The sequence below is a fragment of the Schistocerca cancellata genome, chromosome 4 (genome assembly GCF_023864275.1).
Source record: "Schistocerca cancellata isolate TAMUIC-IGC-003103 chromosome 4, iqSchCanc2.1, whole genome shotgun sequence".
Taxonomy (NCBI): domain Eukaryota; kingdom Metazoa; phylum Arthropoda; class Insecta; order Orthoptera; family Acrididae; genus Schistocerca; species Schistocerca cancellata.
The window spans coordinates 732,104,694-732,119,852 of NC_064629.1; the positions used below are offsets into that span (position 1 = coordinate 732,104,694).

At 39.1% G+C, this 15,159-nt stretch overlaps 1 protein-coding gene across 3 annotated transcripts in view; it reads left to right on the forward strand.

Annotated features, from left to right (window-relative positions):
* LOC126183827 (uncharacterized) overlaps positions 1-15,159 on the forward strand; it is a 147,377-nt gene that overhangs the window by 104,483 nt on the left and 27,735 nt on the right. For all 3 annotated transcript variants that reach the window (XM_049926084.1, XM_049926085.1, XM_049926083.1), the window contains exon 9: positions 13,829-14,331. In XM_049926084.1, coding sequence (XP_049782041.1) covers positions 13,829-14,331 — 503 coding nt within the window. The remainder of the gene's footprint in view (positions 1-13,828; positions 14,332-15,159) is intronic.

Consider the following 15,159-nt stretch of genomic DNA (forward strand, 5'->3'; position numbering starts at 1 on the left):
CCGTAGGGGACCGCACCGCCACTTCCCAGCAAATTAGGGACACTGTTGCTCCTGGGGTATCGGCGAGGACCATTCGCAACCGTCTCCATGAAGCTGGGCTACGGTCCCGCACACCGTTAGGCCGTCTTCCGCTCACGCCCCAACATCGTGCAGCCCGCCTCCAGTGGTGTCGCGACAGGCGTGAATGGAGGGACGAATGGAGACGTGTCATCTTCAGCGATGAGAGTCGCTTCTGCCTTGGTGCCAATGATGGTCGTATGCGTGTTTGGCGCCGTGCAGGTGAGCGCCACAATCAGGACTGCATACGACCGAGGCACACAGGGCCAACACCCGGCATCATGGTGTGGGGAGCGATCTCCTACACTGGCCGTACACCACTGGTGATCGTCGAGGGGACACTGAATAGTGCACGGTACATCCAAACAATCATCGAACCCATCGTTCTACCATTCCTAGACCGGCAAGGGAACTTGCTGTTCCAACAGGACAATGCACGTCCGCATGTATCCCGTGCCACCCAACGTGCTCTAGAAGGTGTAAGTCAAGTACCCTGGCCAGCAAGATCTCCGGATCTGTCCCCCATTGAGCATGTTTGGGACTGGATGAAGCGTCGTCTCACGCGGTCTGCACGTCCAGCACGAACGCTGGTCCAACTGAGGCGCCAGGTGGAAATGGCATGGCAAGCCGTTCCACAGGACTACATCCAGCATCCCTACGATCGTCTCCATGGGAGAATAGCAGCCTGCATTGCTGCGAAAGGTGGATATACACTGTACTAGTGCCGACATTGTGCATGCTCTGTTGCCTGTGTCTATGTGCCTGTGGTTCTGACAGTGTGATCATGTGATGTATCTGACCCCAGGAATGTGTCAATAAAGTTTCCCCTTCCTGGGACAATGAATTCACGGTGTTCTTATTTCAATTTCCAGGAGTGTATATACACACACACCATTAAAAATTATGTAGCAAAATTTCATTGTTATAAATGCATTGTACGATTTGCTTTAGGCACACACGAGGACAGGTTTTTGCAATGCAATAAGTAAATAAATCAGGATCTGGTATATATTCTGCCAATAGTGAAAGAATTTTGTCTTGGTTTCTGTTTTGATCAGCATTAAATAAGAGGACAATATTATGGAAATGGAAGAGGATGTAGATGAAGATGAAATGGGAGATATGATACTGCGTGAAGAGTTTGACAGAGCACTGAAAGACCTGAGTCGAAACAAGGCCCTCGGAGTAGACAACATTCCATTGGAACTACTGACGGGCTTGGGAGAGCCAGTCCTGATAAAACTCTACCATCTTTTTAGCAAGATGTATGAAACAGGCGAAATACCCTCAGACTTCAAGAAGAATATAATAATTCCAATCCCAAAGAAAGCAGGTGTTGACAGATGTGAAAATTACCGAACAATCAGTTTAATAAGCCACAGCTGCAAAATACTGACACGAATTCTTTACATACAAATGGAAAAACTAGTAGAAGCCGACCTAGGGGAAGATCAGTTTGGATTCCGTAGAAATACTGGAACACGTGAGGCAATACTGACCTTACGACTTATCGTAGAAGAAAGATTAAGGAAAGGCAAACCTACGTTTTTAGCATCTGTAGACTTAGAGAAAGCTTTTGACAATGTTGACTGGAATACTCTCTTTCAAATTCTAAAGGTGGCAGGGGTAAAATACAGGGAGCGAAAGGCTATTTACAATTTTTACAGAAACCAGATGGCAGTTATAAGAGTCGAGGGACATGAAAGGGAAGCAGTGGTTGGGAAGGGAGTAAGACAGGGTTGTAGCCTCTCCCCGATGTTATTCAATCTGTATATTGAGCAAGCAGTAAAGGAAACAAAAGAAAAATTTGGAGTAGGTATTAAAATCCATGGAGAAGAAATAAAAACTTTGAGGTTCGCCGATGACATTGTAATTCTGTCAGAGATAGCAAAGGACTTGGAAGAGCAGTTGAACGGCATGGATGGTGTCTTGAAGGGAGGATATAAGATGAACATCAACAAAAGCAAAACGAGGATAATGGAATGTAGTCGAATTAAGCCGGGTGATGTTGAGGGATTAGATTAGGAAATGAGAAACTTAAAGTAGTAAAGGAGTTTTGCTATTTGGAGAGCAAAATAACTGATGATGGTCGAAGTAGAGAGGATATAAAATGTAGACTGGTAATGGCAAGGAAAGCGTTTCTGAAGAAGAGAAATTTGTTAACATCGAGTATAGATTTAAGTGTCACGAAGTCATTTTTGAAAGTATTTGTATGGAGTGTAGCCATGTATGGAAGTGAAACATGGACGGTAAATAGTTTGGACAAGAAGAGAATAGAAGTTTTCGAAATGTGGTGCTACAGAAGAATGCTGAAGATTAGATGGGTAGATCACATAACTAATGAGGAGGTATTGAATAGGATTGGGGAGAAGAGAAGTTTGTGGCACAACTTGACCAGAAGAAGGAATCAGTTGGTAGGACATGTTCTGATGCATCAGGGGATCACCAATTTAGTATTGGAGGGCAGTGTGGAGGGTAAAAATTGTAGGGGGAGACCAAGAGATGAATACACTAAGCAGATTCAGAAGGATGTAGGTTGCAGTAGATACTGGGAGATGAAGAAGCTTGCACAGGATAGAGTAGCATGGAGAGCTGCATCAAACCAGTCTCAGGACTGAAGACCACAACAACAGCAAATAAGGGTGGCAATTTACACTTTTTAGGTATGTTGTCTGCACGCTGGGTTGATAAATACAACACCCTTGCCACTGTAGATGGCTTAAGTCGTAACATTTAAGTAAATCCTATCTTTATACTATTTCTGAAAGGAAATGTACAAGGTTATATTATTTTAGATACTTGAGCCATTTTTTTTGACTGTCCCTCTTATTTACTTGTCCGTTAAGGTAACTTCTATTCTGTGTGTTTGACTACAGTGCACTCACATTTTACCTTAGGGTAATATTTTTCTTACTATTTTACTTCTTGTAATTCTTTATCATGACTTTATACTTTGTTGTAACTAACAACAGCATTGTGCAATCTGCTAAATTTTTGACAGGAACTACAGCTATCTTCGAACTGATTTCTTGTTACATGTTGCAATAAAAAAGTAATCACTTACTAAAATTAACTTATTTTCTTGAATAATTCAAGGTGATTCAGCTAAGCTGTTAACCTCAAACATTTCTGGAAACGTTTTATACATTGTAATCCTGTTTTCATCCAGATTAATTGCGAGAATGTCCTCAGTAAATACTGTATAACCTCTTCCCATAGCTATATTTATTACAGAGCTATCATAATCATCTTTGTGTTTCAAATTAAACTATAGTAATTTCTGCTGCTAGTATTATAGTTTTAAAAGAGACAATTTCATCGATGTTTTTCTCTTAAAGATCCAATTACTAGTTTTGCAGTTATTACAAAATTTAGAATGTAGGATTTATCTGTTTCAAAGATGGATCCAATTGCTGTCTTATGCGGAAGTTTATTTCATACCAAGATAAGAAAATAAGACACATCAGATAAGGTGGAAACAGTGTTGCACCACTACACTAACAGAATAAAAGATGAACAAAGGAAATATAGCTTTCAGTCAGTCACTGTGGTTAATGTGTGTTGAGTGGTGGGTAGCTTAAAAAAAAAGTATTTTTCACAAACCATGAGAAACTAGATATGGTACTTCTTTTGAAAAATGCAGAAGGAACACAAAGATAGATGTACGCGTAAAGATATCCTGGCATACGGTGTCCAACAAAAATGACAATTCAACGATGTGCAAACAATCATTATTGGCAGAGAAGTGGAATATTTTGCAGAGGGTAAGGAATAAACCTGCAATGGGCAGAGTGAATGGAATAGATGATCTGGCTGCTGTTTCTCATAGTCAACACGTTAGCTCCAGATACACTGTGAGTGCCTCAGGTATGTCAGCCCAGCATTGTTCGCATTTTGCACACAGACAGCTTCCATCTATATTGTGTCACTTCACCAACAGATTAATCAACAGGACTGCAGAGGACACATGGATTTCTCTCACTTTGTTCTGATGCAACATCAGGATGATATGTTATATTTTCAAAGAATTCTCTTTACCAGTGAAGCTACCTTTACAAATCATGGCAGATGACTGTAAGAAATATGTAATATTGGGCTGCTGAGTATCTGTACTGGTTGATACAGCTTGAACATCAGAGACAGTGGAATGGGAATGACTGGTGGGGGTGTTGTTAGAGATTGTGTGATTTGGCTTCAGTTCATTGAAGAAATTATAACAAATAAATGGTATGCACATTTTCTTACCAAAGTAGTATCGACTCTCCTTGAGGAAGTACCACTCAAAATACATGGATGTGAGGAAGTACCACTCAAAATACATGGATGTGAGGAAGTACCATTCAGAATACATGGATGTGAGGAAGTACCATTCAGAATACATGGATGTGAGGAAGTACCACTCAAAATACATGGATGTAAATGGACCACAAAGGGTGCTCAGCTCACTATTTACACGTGGCCCAGTTTTTTCCTGGTGACTGGATAGTACATGAAGGCATTATTAGTTGACCTGCATATTTGACACTTGAAGTTTTTTCTCAAAGGTGAAGTCTATGCACAAGTTAAGAGTACCCAAGAGGATTACATTGCAGCATGTGAGATGATATCAAAGGAATATCTTAAATCTGTAGTTTGTTAGTGTTGCTATTGCTGATGTAATTTTGCAGTGAGTGTATCTGGAAATGAAACTCATGATCTGAAGTTAGTATTTAACAGTGTTTTACCTAAATTCCCTGTTTTACAAATTTCATTCGACTTTTTTACATACGCTTCTCTTTCAAGACTCCAGCAGAAGGAAGAGCAGAACTCTTAGTATAATTAATAGGTGATTCATACTTTGCATCCTTTGATGCAATGTCATTGGCCTTCCAGCTGATGTCTGTCCAACTGAATATAGACTAATGTGGTTAGTAAGATTAAGTGAAGTCTGTGGCACAGGTCCATCACTGGGCAATCAGCCTGGCTGTAGGTAAAATTCAACCTTTCTTTGCCACAACACTAGTTTCATGATGTGGCACTAGGAAGCATGGGGGGGGGGGGGGGGTGGTGGTATCTGAGGCTGGCATCCCGGCTGCCTTTTAACGCTGGGGAAGAAAGGTACCGGCATTTATTTGACAGGAGGCTGAGTGGACCTGGCGTCATCCTGGAGGGACTGGAATGAAGAAAAATCCTCACCTCTGTCTGAAATTGAACCTGGGACACCCTGGGCTGGAGTCTAGTGCTCTACCCACTAGCCCACTGTGGCCACCAAATGTGATGAGTGTCGGTTTTAAATCAAAATTTTCTCCATTATTCCACTTTTTTAAGTAGACACTCTTAATTGCACAATACCTCCAATTTCCTCAATGTTGACGGGACATTAAACACTGATCTTCCTTCCTTCCTTCCTTCCTCAGCTATGTCAAGCTGGAGTGACCCACCAGCCTGATGTGACAGTTCCATACAGCAACATTAACTTAAGACAGCTATCAATTTAATGTTCAAAATGGAAAAACCTTAAATTCTGAATATTGTAATTTGTTCACTACTATGAACTTGATTTTGAAGAGTGAAATGCCACTGAATTCATTTCTCTTAAAACAACGATACTAGCAAGAATTACCATAGCTCCATTTGAAAAAACTGAGTCCGATATCTCTGCAATTAATATAGAAATGAAAAGATACTGTATATCATTCTGTCACGAGGACCGTTTTACAATTCATTTGCGTGAAAACAGAATTAAACTGTCGTAAATGGTTCAGGAAATACAAGGTGAACAGCTCAGCTGACTTAGCCTATACGTGATTGTTACTCCCACCTTGGGTTACTTATTTTCTGTTTTAAAATATTAACAATCTTTTGTATATTGGTTGTTAAGTGACTTTATCAGTTAATGAATTATTTATTTATTTTGCTGTAAGCACTACTATGTTGCGTGTTTTGTTATACATAAAAGAAAATATTTGTGAACTATTGAGCTTTTTGGATAGTTTTAGCGAAATTAGATCTTTATAGGTTTGTGTGCATTTTCTAATGTCTGACAGATTCCTTTTTTTAAAAATTCGCCATTGCCCAGTACCTTTACCATAGATTTATCTGCATTTCTTTTGAATATTGTGAGGAATTTTGTATCTATACTTTATTCTGCTTATATATCTATACTTTATTCTGCTTATATATCTATACTTTATTCTGCTTATATTTTCTTGTAGTGTTGATCATCCAGATGCATCTAAGAATAGTTTGTTTCAAAGGAAGAGTGAGTTCTTTCTTAATCCTATAGTTTAACAGTAAGTCTTTGGGCCATGCTTCAAACTTAATAGTGTACCAGAATTCATGAAGAGACAAAGACCCTTCACTGCCCCTTATACAATTGAAAATTTTTAGGTGAATGTGTAATTTAAATTCTTCTTTTACCATCTTCTGCTAAAGTCAGTTTTTGATTTCTACCACTTCTTTAAACACACAGTCCCATAAAAAGAATATTGTCTTAGTACCTTTGTTTTTCCATACTCCCTGGCATGACCAGTTTTTATTAGTACTTTATGCTGGCCGTCTTAGTGGGTGACAGTTCTGAATGACATTTACACTCCATGGCATCCCCTCAGTTGTGCGTACTGGCTCACCAATAAATGCTTTTTCCTCATTGCCAGTGGATGCAGTAGATTCCAGGCTAGAAGAGCTCCACATCATCTTTCACAGGTGCTAATAAGGTTGAGGTCTTGGAAGAGAGAAAGAACACTCACTCGATGTCATGCCATCCTATGACTAAGTTTTTGTCATCACATTGCCTGCTTATCAGTCGTTTACTATTATTCTGAGAAGCTCCTGCTCATCATGCTATTGTATTGGCATCGAACAGACTCCAGTATGGCCGACATAGCAGTAAGCATCATAAGCGTCCGTGGCATAGAGAAACAACTGAAGGAGTTGAAAACAAATAAGTCACCAGTTCCGGATGGAATCCTAATTCGAGTTTTCAAAGTGTACTCTACAGCATTGGCCCCTTACTTAGTTTGCATTTCTTGCGACTCTTTTGCCCAGCGCGAAGTCCCAAGTGATTCGAAAAGAGCGCAGATAACTCCTGTGTATAACAAGGGCAAAAGAACGAACCTGCAAAATTACAGACCAATATCTCTAACATTGGTTTGCTGCAGAATCCTTGAGCATACTCCCAGGTCAAATATAATAAATTTTCTTGAGACCAAGAAGCTTATGTCCACAAATCAGCATAGTTTTAGAAAGCATCACTTGTGCGAAAGCCAGCTTGCCCTTTTCTCATATGATATACTATAAACTATGGATGAAGGCAACAGGAAGATTCCATATTTGTAGATTTCCAGAAAACGTTTGACGTGGTGCCCCATTGCAGGCTGTTAAAGAAGGTATGAGCATATGGAGTAGGTTCAGATATGTGAGTGGCTCGAAGATTTCGTAAGTTATAGAAAACAGTATGTTGTCAACGGTGAGAGTTCATCAGAGATGGGGGTATCGTCAGGAGTTTCCCAGGGAAGTGTGGGTGTAACATTGCAAAGCAACATGAAATGGAAAGAACATGTGAGGATAATGGTAAGCTAATGGTCAACTTCAGTTTATTGGGAGAGTTCTAGGAAAGAGTGGTTCATCTGTAAAAGAGACCACCTTTAGGACGCTGGTGCGACCTATTCTTGAGTACTGTTCAAGTGTTTCTGATCCATACCAGGTCAGGTTAGAGGAAGACATCGTAACAATTCAGAGGCAGGCTGAGAGATTTGTTACTGGTAGGTTCGAACAATGCACAAGTGTTACTGAGATGTCTCGAGAATTCGGATGGGAGTCCCTTGAGGGAAGGCAACATTACTTTCGAGGAACACTATTGAGAAAATATAGAAAACTGGCATTTGAAGCTGAGTACAGGATGATTCTGTTGCCTCAAACACACACTGCGCATGAGGACCACAAATATTAGGTATGAGAAATTAGGGCTCATACAGAGGCACGTAGGTGGTCATTTTTCCCTCCCTGTTTGCGAGTAGAATTGGAAAGACAATGGCTAGTATGGTACGGGGTGCCATGTGCCGTGAGATGGATTGTGGAGTATCTATGTAGATAAAGATGAAGAAAGCGTACTATGTTTGTTGTTTATTATAACCATTTCTTTTTGGATGTTGTCTGTGAGTATTTAAGCTCTTCTTGCAAGCTCTCTTCATCAGAAGTGGCTGTTGCTCTCTGGACTAGAGTGCTTTAAACTCCTCCACACTGAAAGCTGTGATGACAACTGAGTGTATATAACAACAAATCGGCATGCTTAAGTTTTTGATACATACTGTGTCCCACTAGCTATCATTATTTCATCTCACTAGAACATCCAGACAGTGAAGGATTGTAGAGCTCCTTGTTGTTCCACCCTCATGAGGAACTGTGTACTTCTGGGGTGGGTGGAGCAAATTTGAACGTTACAGAAAACTCGTTCAGACTCCTTGTCAGTACTAGTCGTAGATAACATTAGTTGTGTGGACCATTTCTCCACCACACCTGCAGAGGCAGTATAAAAAGTACACATGAAAATGCTATGTGCTCACTGGAAACCTGTCACCAAATAGAGAGAATTTGAGGGCAGAAAAAAGCCATGAGAAGAAAAAGCTGTGTGAAGTCCAAAATGTATTGAGCCTACAATGTGACTAAGGCAACATTTCGCTGGTACAACCCACAAATTGCAAGAAGGAAGTATACAAACCACTCAGCGATTCAGACTAGAGTAAATTAGATGGGATCCAACAAACTGCTTAAAGAGAGAAACTATTTAACCCCTCTAAAACTCATTCCGAGATAAAATTGTGAAGAAACTGCAGCCACATGTAGCAGCACCATTGCAGTATATGGCTTGCTAAAAATATAGAAAGAAGACTTACCACTGATTGGCCAGAGCATTATGACCACCTACCTAATACCTGGTATGACTACCCTTGGCATGGATAACAGTGGCAACGCATCATGGTGTGGAAACAATTAGGCATTGGCAGATTGCTGGAGGGAGTTGGCACCACGTCTGCCCCCCCCCCCCCCCCCCTCACACACACACACACACACACACACACACACACACACACACACACACACACACACACACGTTGACATGTTGCTTAATTCCCATAAATTCCAGGGAGGGGGCCAAGGAGGTCTTGATGGCACATTCAGTGACATCCCAAATGTGTTTTACCGGGTTCAGATCTGGCAGTTTGGGGGGCCAGCACATCAGTTGGAAATTGCCTCTATGTTCCTCAAACCACTTTATCACACTCCTGGCCTTGTGACATGGTGCATTATCTTGTAGAAAAATGGTACTACAGTTTGGAAACATGGTCATCAGGAAGGTGTGTACAATACTCCTTTGTCATAATGTTGTCTTGCATGAGCTCCACTGGGCCTATGGATGTTCACTTTAAAGTTCTCCAGAGCATAATGTAGCCACTGCCAGCTTGTCTCCATCCAGCAGTAAAGGTGTCAAGGAGATGTTTTCCTGAAAAACAATCAATTCGCACCCTCCCATCAGCATCATGAAATAGGTATCAGCATCACACTGATTTATACTTGCACATCCAGTTGCTATCACAACTCACAATGTGGAGTAGTCAACACACAGTAGCCCTTAGAGCAACAGCCATCTGACGAAGAGATCTTGCCAGTAGAGCTGAAGTACTTAAAGACAACATTCAGAAGAAATAGTTAAAACAATGGTAGCCAATGCCAATGTGATAGCAGGATGAGCACTTCACAATAAATGTGAATTGTGGTGCCACAGGGGCAGCACAATGAGCCATCTCTAACTAAGTATTAAGATATTTCTGGAAAGTTTCATTTGAGGTTAAACTGATTGCAGTTGGACAGATATGCTAGAAGGAAGGGTTTGAATCCTGCCTCGGGCATGGTTGTGTGTGATGTCCTTAGGTTAGTTAGGTTTAAGTAGTTCTAAGTTCTAGAGGACTGTTTACAGGGCAGCTGCTGGAAATCTAAATGAATTTCTAAGACAAACTGAATCACTTCTGTCCCACCTATGTAGGAAAACTAAATCAATCATTGTTATGGGTGACTTCAATGTGGACCTTTTAACAGAAAATAGAAACAAAACAGACTTTGAACATTTAATGTACTGTTACAATTTAGTACCAGTGGTGGACACTCCAACTAGAGTAACTGCCAACTCTAGCACTTTAATAGGTAATGTATTTGTAGATAAGGATATTTGCAATAATTTAACCATGAAAAATATTATAAATGGTCTCTCTGATCATGAAGGGTAATTCCTCACTCCAAACCAAACGAATGTACAAAGAAAAGATAATTTCATTTGGAAAACATTTAGGATTATAAACAGACACACCACTGAAACCTTTAATCAGCAATTACAGCTAGTGGACTGGTCTCCTGTATATGCTACAGTTGATGTTAATTCAAAATTTAATATATTTATCAATTAAGTTACAAGCCTTTTTGAAGAAACATTTCCTAAAAAATCAGTGAGAGAAAACCTGTTCAAATCTGGAAACAAGCCTTGGATAACTAAAGGCATCAAAATCTCTTGTAAAACAAGGAGAGAACTATATGCTGCAGCCAGGGGTTCAAATGATAACAGTAGGATTACACACTATAAAATCTGAATAAGACCATTCAGGCAGCAAAGAACATGTGCTTGAAGGCAGAAATTGACAACTTGAGCAATAAAGTAAAAACTATCTGGAAATTTGTAAAGAAGGAAATGGGGAAAAATGCAGTTTGTAGTGAAAATATCCAAATAAGAAGTGAGGGTAATCTTGTTAGTGATCCAAAAACAGTTGCAGACACATTCAACAACATTTTTTTAACAGTAACAGAAAAAATAGGTTTACAAGGGTCCATGAAGCAAGCCATCAATCTTTTGAAAGCTAGAGTACCTGGTTCAGTACAACACATGAAGGTAAAAACAGTCACTGTTCAAGAAATTGAAATAGTTATTAAATTCCTGAAAAGTAAACACTCTGCTGGAACTGACAAAAATACTGCTCCAGCCATGTAAGTAAAGTCCTTTGCTACATTTTTGATGTGTCACTTAAACGAGGAATAGTTCCTGAGAGGCTTAAGTATGCAGTTGTAAACCCGCTGTATAAGGAGGAGGATAAGACGGATACTGCTAACTATAGGCCAATATCACTACTGACAAGCTTTTTGAAGGTTGTAGAGAAACTAATGCATGCCAGGATAGTTAAGCATCTAAGTGAACACAATATCTTCAGCAAAAGTCAGTTTGGATTTCAGAAAGGTTTGTCAACAGAAGATGCAATATTTGCATTTACTGGCAAACTCTTGGAATCTATCAACAAAAAACTGAAAGTGATTGGCATATTTCGTGATCTAACAAAAGCATTTGACTGTGTAAATCACCAAATTCTTTTATAAAAAGCTGCACATCTTGGTATAAATGGTGCAGCAGGGAAATGGCTTGACTCATATCTGTCAAACAGGAAACAAAAAGTTGTAGTAGATAGTCAAGATGGTGTCCCATTACCTTCAGAATGGGGTACCATCACATGTGGAGTGTCGCAGGGCTCAGTTCTGGGCCCCCTACTTTTTATTATATTTATAAATGATCTCCCTCTCTGTATGGAATATTGTAGCTTCACCATTTTCACTGATGACACTACACTACTTATTGATAATTCAGTAGATAAACTTGAGGTAACAGCAAATAAGATTTTAAATGAAACGGTGAACTGGTTTAACAATAATGGTCTTTCTGTAAATTACTGTAAAACAAACTACATTCAGTTCCACACAACATCCAAAGATGAGGAAATAGTAGTAAAAATAGGTGAGCAGACAATAACCAGGGTAGATTCCTCAAGATACCTAGGCTTGCATATTGATAGCAAACTGAATTGGTCAAACCACATCCTGGATCTATGCAAAAGACTAAGTTCAGCAACATAGGAATATGGAAACCATGAAATCAGCATATTATTGTTACTTTCATACAATTATGGCATTTAGAATTATATTTTGGGGAAATCAGCCACTGGCTAAAAAAGTACTGTGTCTGCAAAAAAGAACCATAAGGGTCATGTGTGGAGTCCATCCTAGAGCCACATGCAGGAATCTTTTTAAGAAGCTTGAAATACTTACATCCACTGCGCAATATATATTCTCTTTGATGTGCTTCATAAGGAAAGAAAAATCCATCTTTAAGCTGAATAGTGCATATCACAGTCACAATACTAGAAGGAAACATGATATCCACTATGAACAGCCAAATCTAAGTATGGTGCAGAAAAGTCTATTTCAGTGGCTGTAAGATTTTTAATGCCCTCCCTTCAAGAATTAAGTGTTTGGTAGATGATGATCTCTTGTTTAAAAAAACCTTAAGGCAGTTCCTATTGCAAGGATCATTTTATACAATAGAAGAGTTCCTGAACTACAGTGTTTAACATTTCTTGTATTGTAAATTGCAAATGTATGCCCAAATTTGTATTTGTAATACCGAATATTTTTATTGTAAACATATATTTTGCAATATTTATTTCTGTGTAACACATTATTTTGTAATCTCTAAAATGTATTTTTTGTAGTGGGACCTAAGTTACTGTTTACTGTTTTTGTTTTGTTTTATGCATTACCATAAATTCTGGCCAAAAGCTTGTAAAATTGACACGTTCCATATCCTGTGATAGTATCACAACATGGATCACCGGAACAAGAGATAAATAAATAAATAAAATAAAATGATGACCTCAGATGTTAAATCCCCTAGTGGTCATAGCCATTTAAACCCATTTTTTCCCTCTTTCTTTCTAAAAGGAAAGGACTAGAACAGTATTTCAAATTCAAATTTTGCAAGTAATAGAATGCTGATCACCTGCCTGTAAATGCAGAACAAGATGCACAATGGTTAAGACACTGTGTTCACATTCAGGAGTGGGATTCAAACATCCTTTTCTTTTGTTTCCGTAGTTAACACCAAGTGAATGCCGGATGGGTTCCATCAGTGAGAGGAAGATGGGTGTTCATTGTTCTTTTACTGATGTTATTAGAAGTTTTCTGCCAATGATATGGTGGCAGATTCCCCCCCCCCCCCCCCCCCCCTCCACATCCATTCTTATCTAGTGTTCTGTCTCTAATGACCTTAGTGTCAACAGGGTATCGAATAGATATGTCATTCCTTCTTTCTCTAAACATGTCAATATGGTTATTCTGTATTACTATCTTGTACACAATTGACTGTTGTGAACTTAGCTTGAAATGAAAGTTTGCGCAATGAAATTTTCGCTCTCAAAAGATATTTCATTAAGGCCCAGTGTAAAAAAATAAAAAGAAACTAGGCTAAGTATTAGTTTACAATTAGTGTTTCTGTAACAATACCCAGAAATTGATCTACAGGATCTAAAATACACTGCATATGATAAATTTACGATTTATGTACATACAGTTCACTTGAAGCTGACATTTTGCTTCACCATTAACTTAACTAACGCAGTCCTTGTTGGAAGAAAAAGAAATGACTAAAATTAATTTGTTTGCTTTAGGACTGAACTTTAAGTGTTATCTTCATTTTTATGCTCATTCTCTAACTGCTTGTCTGTCATCCCAATTTTTAGTAAAGTGACATGATGTCTTGTGTTCCCAGTTTGTCCATTTCTTGACCAGTGATCATCCATGCATATAATCCTTATCCTAAAAATTTAAGTAGTAATTGATTTGAATCTGTAGAGCTTGATTGCAATTTCATTTCTGATTTTCCTTGGTTTGCTTAGTCAAATGCTTATTTTTTATTTTGTCACAGATGGACAGTTGCAGCAAGAGGGACATGTTGGTATAGGAGCAAATAGAGGCATGCAAAGACAGGACATCAGATCTCCATTTTATGCTGCTCTGCGAAAAACGAGGAACTACTATGTAACTTTTCTTTCTGATAAAGCTGAGATAGAAAGAAAGGTATTTGCACTGACATGGGGAAAGCTTTTACAAATGAAGAAACTCCACAGCTTGAAAGACAGGAAAGAATCTCTCATGAGACTAGAGTATGAGTATTATACTGCATTGCAAAATACGCTTGAAGCACAAAATGGTGAAACCAGAAGAATTTTGATGGCAATATCAAAAGTAACAGCAGAACGTAGAGCTTTAGATCAAAAGGCTTTCATGGAAGCTGACATGATTGATGAGATCAAGAGACGCCTAGAGATCAACAGGCAGAACACTATTACGCTGAGAGCAAAAGCTATTGAAGTATTCACCAAATTTATTGACAGTTACAATTATAGTATGGAACATTACAGTGAAGCTGTAAGTACTGTGTTTTCTTTAGCTAGAAAACTGTAATTAAGAAACTTATATTTATATACTTCACCATATGATAACTGAAAAAAAAAAAAAAATCATCCAATGTCACAAAAAATGTGCCACAGTTGCCCCCTCCGCCCCACTATAAAATGCCCCTCCTTATGCCTGCTCATTTTTGGACTAAAGGAAACTATTAGAATCAAAATTTCACTGTTGTGGATCCTGAACTAGGTGCTTTTTGAGATGTGGAAATAATGGTCTGAAATGAATATTTAGCTCTTTATTGGCATAACCCACTTACATCTTACAAGAATTTCAACAACAACCACCTGTGCTCATATCAAATTTTTATTGCAGTGAATGCCAGTCAGAGTGCATGCGTTTTAGTGGTGCTTAATAATCCATTGACAGAACTGAACTCCAGGGTCCAAATTATTTGGCCCCAATGTTTGCACATGTTTATGATAGGGGTTTAGTTCCTGCTCGCCAGTAGTTTTCTCACTGTGTTTTTTTGAATTGTGCATTTTGTTGGCATGTCATAGGTGCGTACCGATTTGGGTTTTCCTGCACAAGCCAACATCACCTCTTCCAATTCTGCCGTAAAAAAAATTACATCACAAAGTGAGGTATGCGGAAGGGGAGACGAAAATGAAAGGATACCTATCGGGTTGAAAGGGTATGTGATGTTGTTTCCCCGATTACAATGTTGAGTCAAATTTAGAGGAACTCAACAGTTTGAGCTCACTTATAAGTATGACTTGCATCCGTCTCTGGCTGCTATGCATGCCCTGGTTCAGTTGGGAAGGCAAGCTGGCCCAAAACTGTTGTAAC